We start from the raw sequence: 8753 nt of genomic DNA on the forward strand, positions 1-8753 counted from the left end.
GAGGACCCGGGAAGCGAACCCAGGTCCCCAGGTGTCCCAACTGTGAGGCAGCAGCGCTACCCACTGCGCCACTGTGCCGCCCTGTTTCAACTTTTGATTTTTAAATTTTAAATTTTAATTCTATTTTTAATTTATTTATTGCACGTCATGTTGTTACACTGGACCCTGAGCTTCGCAATTTCTTCTATCTGTATACTTGTATATGGTTGAGATGACAATAAAGTTCACTTTGACTTTGACAAGTCTTTGTATGTATAAAGTCATACTAGTCACTATGAATTTAAATTCTACATAAGCATTTTCAAGCAGAGATTATGGTAGAGAAATACTGGAGAACTAATCAGTGATTGGATTCTTAGAACCAGACGACTTTAATTCTTAATTCATAATAAGTAAAGATAATGGATTTATAATTGGTGTAAAGTAAAGGCCAGTGTATTCATTATAGAGTTAGGGTTCCATCTAATACAGTCTACTGTACACTCTGGTAAAATACAATGATTTTTTTTTACTGCTTTAGATGTAAAAGATGAAGAGCTAAGGGAACACTTCCTAGAATGTGGAGAAATTGAAGGTATTAGGCTGATTAAGGACAGAAATACTGGCCTTGTTAAAGGTTTTGGCTATGTACTGTTCAAGGTAAGTAAATGCAGAATTACTCGGTATAAACTTTATTTGAAAGTATTAATTTAATTTGCAGATGATTTTGCAAAATGAAAACCTTATTAGAGACTTTAAAAATTGTTTTGGGTAAAATTGACAAAATAATCACTTTCAGGCTGGTTTCTGTTTTGGCAAATGATGTAGTTTGTTCTTGCTAGGCATTTTTTGTTTTGTTTTTCTCTTCACCTGATGCGCGCTCTCTCTCTCTACACCATGGTTCCGTTCTCTCTCCCCATCTTGTTTCTTCCCCTCCTAACCCCATCACTTTTCTTTTAAAAAGGGATGGTACATCTACAGCAATCTGGAGCTCCCAGTGCCAATTAGGGTCGTGGGCAATTCTGCACGTGTACACGAAGTGCAGGTCTGTCCGCTCCCGCATCGTGCATGGGAATCGCTCACCCCATGCTACCACATCCCCACCCAAAAACGCAACAGTGGCAATTATTTATTTAAAGTTCACCCATTAGCCATGAACCTCACTTTACCACAGTGTCATTAATTAGAATATATTAATTGCCTTAATTACTGGATTACATCACAAAATCACCAGAGATTAATGAAACCATTATCCAAAACTAAGGCTAAAGAGAGAGAGAGAGAAATTGACGTCAGTTAATAAGGATGAGTGCTGAAGACACAATATGAAAGACATGGATATAAGTGAAAATAGCAAAAAGCCTACCTTATAAAGGCACTCTGTGACTAGAAGAGAATACAGGGAATGCCTAAAAATATGTATAATGCATTGCAAAAAGAATGAATGTTGTTTGTGCAATGTAAATTTTGAGACTAATGGTCTGACACTTACTTTTTATAAATTTGCTTAGCTATTCAGTTTTATCTTATCAATGGTCATTGTAGAAAATCCAGCTTCTCAGAAATGCATTGTAGGGGCTAAAAAAGTAAGGCTAATCACAGAAGTGTGCTGCTGCAGGATACTTTTTTTGTTGAGACCTCCCAGCTGTGTCCATGGCTGTCAAACTTTCTGGTACAACAAATGAAACAAGCATTCTGCATTAATTATTGACGTCCCCTAACTGAGACTGAATATGTATATGTTTGATGTTGCTAAAATGTGGGTTGAAAATTCTGTTAACATACGTATATGTGAAGAAGTGAAGTCCATTATTTACAAACCTTTACTAATTGTACGCTGGTACCTTGTGACAGAAACAGTGCCAGTGTGGCTGAAGTCAATAGGGAACATGACACAGTGGACCCATGTCACGCTTGAGACACAGAATTGCACAGAAACAGAGGCGGTTGAAGAGACAGGAATTTTATTCAAACACTGCAAACAAACATTTGTCTCTTTTAAAAGGTTTTAAACGTGCTCCTTGACAGGACAGAGATGACAGTTCCGTCTCTCAATTAAAACTATGCAAAGGTATCTTCTTCTTCAAAGGAGTACGTGTCAGGAGCACGTGTCAGGAGCAGAAAAAGTCTGAGAGAGAGAGGGAGAAGCAAAACAATCAATTTACAAATCTGACAGGAGCCCGTACAGGCTTTTTAAGTAAGCGGTACTTCCGCGTGAGAGGCTTATCACGCGACAGAGCCGCCAGAAAGGTAAGGAGCAATGTGAAGGTAGTCTGCCATCGTTTTTCAGGGATTTTCCCAGGAGCATCTGTATTCTCTAGGGGTGCAATCAGCCCCGCAGCTCACACCCTATTATGATCAGTAACCATTTCCAACATGAGAATTACGTATCGGTGCAAACAGAATAGCTAGGATGAACCAGACAAATAATGGACAAAAAAGTCCACATTGAACCTTCAACTTACATATAAATATCTAACCGTGGAAGAATGTGTGTGCCTGTCTGGCTGGCCCAGAAGTGCAAGGCTACAGCATGAAGCTGAAAGAAAGCGACTCTTGTCACCAAAGTGAAACGAGAGAAACTCGCTTAGCCGCTAAAAGACAAGGGGGTTGAGTACGTCCACAAAACGAAACCGCCGACTCTACATTTACATTTTTTTTGACGATTTCAATAGTTTCTAGGAGCTCGGGCTTTTTACATGAGCTTACACAGCTAGTAGTGTTATATTTCTTTAAATTAAATGACATTTACAATATTCTACATTTTAAATCAATACAACTGTATAGACCAACTTATTTCAAATAAATTATTTAGTATGCTGTCAAACCTATTAAATACCTAAATCCACACATTTTTACTCAGTGCAGTTCATCACATTATTTGATCTAATTTAATAAAGATTAAAATCATGTTGCCTTTGCAACTGTGTTTGTAATTTCCAAGTCCTGTCTACCACATGTAGTATACAGCTTACTTTTGTTTGTGCCTACAGAAAACTTCAGGCTCATGACCCTACCCTGTAATCCAGGAACAAGAAGCACAGAAAGGGACCAAACCTATCGGTTATCACCTTTCCTATTCAAACTCTGTCTTGACAGGAGGTTATACAGTGAAAGAATTAAGCTGTTTTTTAGATGTCCATATAATAGTAATTAAGTTTTTATTTCGGCCAAAAAAGTATTTCCTTAGTTTTCCAAAGAGGAAATCACGCCAAATGTGTAAATTTCCTCCAAATGTGCCCCAATATTTTCCACTGATATCCTATTTAAGTAATTCTTTAAAAAATGGGGTTTCTAAAATTTGCATTCTTAAAAACCCCCTTGGAGTTGACGGTAGCTTCTGGGACAAGCAAGAATGCTAAAGCAAAGAAAATAGATCTTTCCAAGGTGAAGTGTCTTGTCTTTTGTTTGCACTTCACTATTTCAGATCTTTGACAAATGTAAGTGTCTCTGTGGTCAGATTTAGAAATTGTTTAAAGAAAAGTTTCTTTGTGATAATGTACAACATTCTAATCTTTTGTATGTCTAATAGAGTGCAGATTCTGTGCAACTGGCATTGAAGTTAAATTCCTCAGAACTGAAGGGAAGAAAATTAAGAGTTCAACGATCAGTAAAGAAACAAAGGCAAAATAAGAACACTCTGGCAATACAAATGGTGCACACTGGAAAAAAAACTGCACCCAAAGCAACTGCAAAAGGCTCTTCCAAGGGCAAGTCTGGAAAATATTTTAAAGAAAATGCTCACCCTGCTTTTATAGGGGAAATGGCTAAGGATGGGATGAGAAATAAAAGTAAAGGACCAAAAAAAGCATTCAGAAAAAAAGATAGAAAAAGAAAATAGTAAAAATCAACATTGTAAATGTGTTTTTTTTATATTATTATTGATTACAGTATATAAAATGAAAGATGAATACATTTCCTTCATTTGATGACAGACTTTGTGACGTTTTAAAAAAATAAAAAACATTTTTTTACTGGGTTTATCTTTAGAAGAGCAGCCTAACATGCATGCATTTGTCTGGAGAGGCTTCTATGTATTTCTGATAATGGTTAAAACATAAAAATAGTGTGACATTATTTTATTTCTGGGGAAATATTTCATTTTTTTATACAGCTCAAAAAAAAAATAATGGTAACTCATATCTGTTACCATACAATTTCTTTTTTCCAGATTAAACCATCTATATGTATATGTTATAAATATACACCATGCTCAGCTTTTTTTCTATTTAGTATACACCGACTGTCAATGATAATCCAGAAGTACAGGTAGTTCTGGGTTATGGCAATGCTTCAGCTGCAAATAAGTGCATACAGTAAAACTTCTAAATCTTTCTTTTTAACTGAATGTCAATTTTCTAGAAACGTACATTTTTATTTAATAACTAAGCAAATTAGTTTTGACACAAATTAATACTTTGCAGTCATCACTAATGGAGAGGAATAGTCCATCCATCCATCCATTTTCCAACCCGCTGAATCCGAACACAGGGTCACGGGAGTCTGCTGGAGCCAATCCCAGCCAACACAGGGCACAAGGCAGGAACCAATCCCGGGCAGGGTGCCAACCCACTGCAGGACACACACTCACACACCAAGCACACACTAGGGCCAATTTAGAATCGCCAATCCACCTAACTAGCATGTCTTTGGACTGTGGGAGGAAACCGGAGCGCCCAGAGGAAACCCACACAGACACGGGGAGAACATGCAAACTCCACGCAGGGAGGACCCGGGAAGCGAACCCAGGTCTCCCAACTGCGAGTCAATAGCGCTACCCACTGCGACATCGTGCCGCCCTGAGAGGAATAGTCCTGCAGTTTTAATCATTTTTGTGTGCATGCACTGTCAGATGTAACCAGCACCAAACATATTAAGCTCAGTCACCAGGTAAACAACTCAATTGACAACTGGTTGTAATTCCCATCATCCTAAGTATGCATCCAAGTTGTTTTGCGAGGGGGAAGGTGACACTCTTAGTAATTCCACAGGAAAGAGAGTAGGACTAAATCAAATATACCTAGCAGCACACTCGGCCATGCAATAAGCAATAAGCTCAGTTACTGGTAGGTGCAGCTTGATGGGCAGCTGTCTATATTGCAGAGGAGAGGTAAAACCTACTGTTTGAGATTCCCAATACTCTACATACACCTAGCAGCCATGTTGTCTTGGGGAGTAGAGGTGCTGGGAAGGGAAAGCATTACTGAATAAGCCTCTGTTGAGAGATAATTTGGCAATTAGTGGTGGGTTTTGTGCCAATGGTATGCCTTTTATAATTCTGTGAGGTACTGTATCATCTAAACTGTAGGATATTTAAGCATACTGCCATACTGTACAAATCACTGTGGTTCATTTTAAATTATTGGTGTTTTGTGGTATGGGATGTAACAGTACTGCTTCAGTGTCATTTTATTAATAGGTTTGAAGTGCTTTTCTGTAAAGTTAGTAATAAAGTATTATGCATTTTTGGTGATATTTCCATTAATAGACATTTTCAGTACAAGTCCCTACTTAAGACATAAATTTTGAAAGGAACAGAAGTCGCTCATAACCCAAGGACTGCCTGTACCTTTCTTTCCAATTTGCCATAGTGGAAAACACCAGCAGCATTATGAATGTTAATGCTATTTTTTGCATTTTACACTTTGATCATCAGAAGTTCTGCTTTGTACATGATGTAATGACTACACATCTTGTAAATTAGAATAGTATAAAGCTCTCCAAAATACTCTGCACATGGAGAGTAAAAGCAATGGATGACTATTCATTTGTGAACATTTTGCTTAGACTGTCTGTCTAAGAGAAATACATATGTTCGTTTAGAATTGTGAATTGTTTCAGTCCTGTTTGACTTTTTTTTTTTTTGCCTTTTTCAATGAACACATTAGTTTTAAAATTAATAGCATTACTGTTATTGATTGTCATGCTCCAAGCAGAATCCTCATTGTTCAGCAGTGTAAACCTTCCCAAGATAATGGGTAATAACTAGATAATAAATTAGGAGTTCAGAAATAGTGTTGAAATATAACCGCTTTCTTCATTTATATACTGTAGTAATATCTTCTCTGGAGTACTGTGTTTAAGTTGCTATAGTTTTCCAGAAAATATCTATTTTTGTTCAATATAATCGCCGAGGCATGTAAGACAGTTGTGATACAGTGGCATGGCCAAAAGAAAGTCCAAGGGGATCCAACATTGTATACTAATGTGTCTTAGGCAATTTCCAAAAGCAATAAATGCTGTACTTCATTGAACAGTTGCATTGTCTTTTACAATCCTGCGTTTTGTTGGTCCCTGAATGTAAAACTTCCTTATCATGTACAATATAGTGGAAACAACTGTGAAATATAAACTGCATAGCCATATCTGGTAGTAATGTTATAGTTCACATCGTGAATGAATTTGAGAACTTCTCTTATTTCAAAGTCTATGCAATTTTGAAGTCATTTTAAAATATACAAACCTGCAAAGCAAGTGAAGGACAAGAGTGCATTATGACATTTTACTTGACTTTCAGTGGCACACAAGACCATCTCTGCACAGACTTGACAGATGCAAAACGCCACCTGCTAAATCCCACCTGCGTTCTAGAAGGAACATGGCTAACTGAATTTCATCTGCTAATCAAAGGCATGAATTAAGGATTAGGTGACAGCTTCAGTGTTTTGCCAGAGAAAAATTCATCATAAGCTTGTCAAAGCAAACTGAGCTTTTGCTTACACTGATTGACATACTCTTGCACTTATAGGCAAATGTGGTCATCAACCTGGAACTGTAAGAGGCCTCTTAGGCTACACCTTTCCATTAACGTATTGTATGTTTCCATTTACTCCTTTTGGTAGATTGAAATTGGTTGAATTTCCTGCTCCCTGAAAAGCATTCTTTGTTTGGAGATTTTAAAAAAACACTGAGTTTGGGGGTCTGGGTACCTCACAAACAATCTTTGGGCATAAAGGGGTTCCCCACACCTGACACACAGAGGTTTTACAGCTGAATACCCTGGAATCCTCTGATTACCACGTGTTTGTGATGACTGGGTCTGAGATGTACTCCTGCAAGGACCACCATTACTTCAGGAAGTGAATCTTAATCTCTAAACTCAAGTTCCAACGTCCCCCCTTGTAGGGTTAAAGAAGATACAGCAAAGGGCCTGTAACCCAGATTGAGCTTTTGAGCCATCACAGACATGACAAAAGGGCCATGTGGCAAAGAGACGTGCATCCCACCACCAATGAGTAACCAATGGTTACTGTGTAACAAGCTCATGACTAACACTGCTGCCTAAACTTATACAAGCTTTTGACTAAATGGAAAGCCAGAGTTTTAAGTCACTGTGTAGTGGCGTAGCTCTACTTCTCATAAACAGCTGTGCATTTCAGTAAAAAATGCCATATCAAAAATCTTAGACAAACACTACAAGCTCAACAATAACTCTAAATTAAACTTTTTCTGGGCTGTCTTTGTGTTGCATTCTATCGTTTTATGTTGGTACAGTTGTGGTTAAGTAAGTATATCATTTCTATAATCATTGTGTACTGTATGTCCTTAAATTGAATTATTCTGTTTATTAAAGTGAGTGTGCTTAATTTACCGTGAAATAAATCCCAATGGCCAGATAACTCATCTACAGAGAAAGGTAATGAAAGTAAAGTGGGAACCTTGCCACACATTATTGTCATTGCCAAAATTGAGTGATCCGTTCTACTTCTCTGCACAAGTTTAAATACCATCATCTGAATCTTATATTAGTTCATTGCTATTATTTGAGGTAAGGTGTTTTTTTTTTTTTTGCTATTTTATTTTTTCTTCAAGTTGCTATTAACTTGATTTAAAAGTATAGTCAAGACATGACCAATGTTAAGTGTTTATTACTACTTAAAATTCTGATTTATGTGACTACAAAGCCCTATTTGCAGCAGCCATTACACCTGTGCCTTAATTAACCCAATTCTGGGTTTAAATATGTCCAAAAGGAAACTGTTTCCTCAAGAAACACATCAGTCTGTTGTTGCTTTGTGAAATGAAGCATTTATTGCTGTCTTAACAGAACAGGCCAAACTGAATCTAACCAGGTTAGAAGAAGAAGAAGAAAGTCCCAGATGCACAACTGCACAGGAGGATGAGAACATCGAGTGTGTACTGTGATAATATGTAAAGCACATGCACAAGAACCATCTAACTCATGAGTTTCGGTTCATATGATTCGTGAACGAGTCACTAATCAATAACAATTCTCATTTCATTTGTGAATGACTCTCTTCTGATTCTCTATAATGTCTTATTTTAATTATGTGTCATAAATGTGTTACCGTGTTTTGTGTATGGAAACAGCTAGGCAATGGCATCTGATTTATCATGCTGAATATATAATGAACTTGTTATTTATATATAATTAATCATTTATAGGTACTTAAATATAAACAATAAGCAGTAACATATATGTATATACACACATGTTCATATATAAACTGCTCAAAAAAATTAAAGGAACACTTTGAAAACACATCAGATGTCAATGGGTAAAAAAAATCCTGCTGGATATCTCTACTGCTATGGACTGGGTAATGTGTTAGGAACGAAAGGATGCCACATTGTTTGATGGAAATGAAAATTATCAACCTACAGAGGGCTGAATTCAAAGACAATCCGAAAATTAAAGTGAAAAAATGATGCGGCAGGCTAGTCCATTTTCATTGCAGCAAGTCAGAATCGTACCCAGTAATTTGTATAACCCCCACGTGCTTGTATGCATGCCTGACAACATCAGGTTAGGG

The 8753-nt window shown here is 37.2% G+C and overlaps 1 protein-coding gene and 1 non-coding gene across 2 annotated transcripts in view; both read left to right on the top strand.

Annotated features, from left to right (window-relative positions):
* rbm34 (RNA binding motif protein 34) overlaps window positions 1-3839 on the top strand; it is a 28296-nt gene extending 24457 nt beyond the window's left edge. Inside the window, exons 10-11 of the mRNA XM_028820919.2 lie at window positions 521-639; window positions 3512-3839. Of these exons, the coding sequence (XP_028676752.1) occupies window positions 521-639; window positions 3512-3820 (428 nt within the window). The 3' untranslated portion in view covers window positions 3821-3839. The remainder of the gene's footprint in view (window positions 1-520; window positions 640-3511) is intronic.
* On the top strand, window positions 3281-3419 carry LOC114666317 (small nucleolar RNA SNORA14). Its single transcript, XR_003718569.1, has one exon. It is a non-coding gene; the product is annotated as a small nucleolar RNA SNORA14 (small nucleolar RNA).
* Window positions 3840-8753: the final 4914 nt, after the last annotated feature.

Source organism: Erpetoichthys calabaricus, chromosome 15 (genome assembly GCF_900747795.2).
Source record: "Erpetoichthys calabaricus chromosome 15, fErpCal1.3, whole genome shotgun sequence".
Lineage (NCBI taxonomy): Eukaryota > Metazoa > Chordata > Cladistia > Polypteriformes > Polypteridae > Erpetoichthys > Erpetoichthys calabaricus.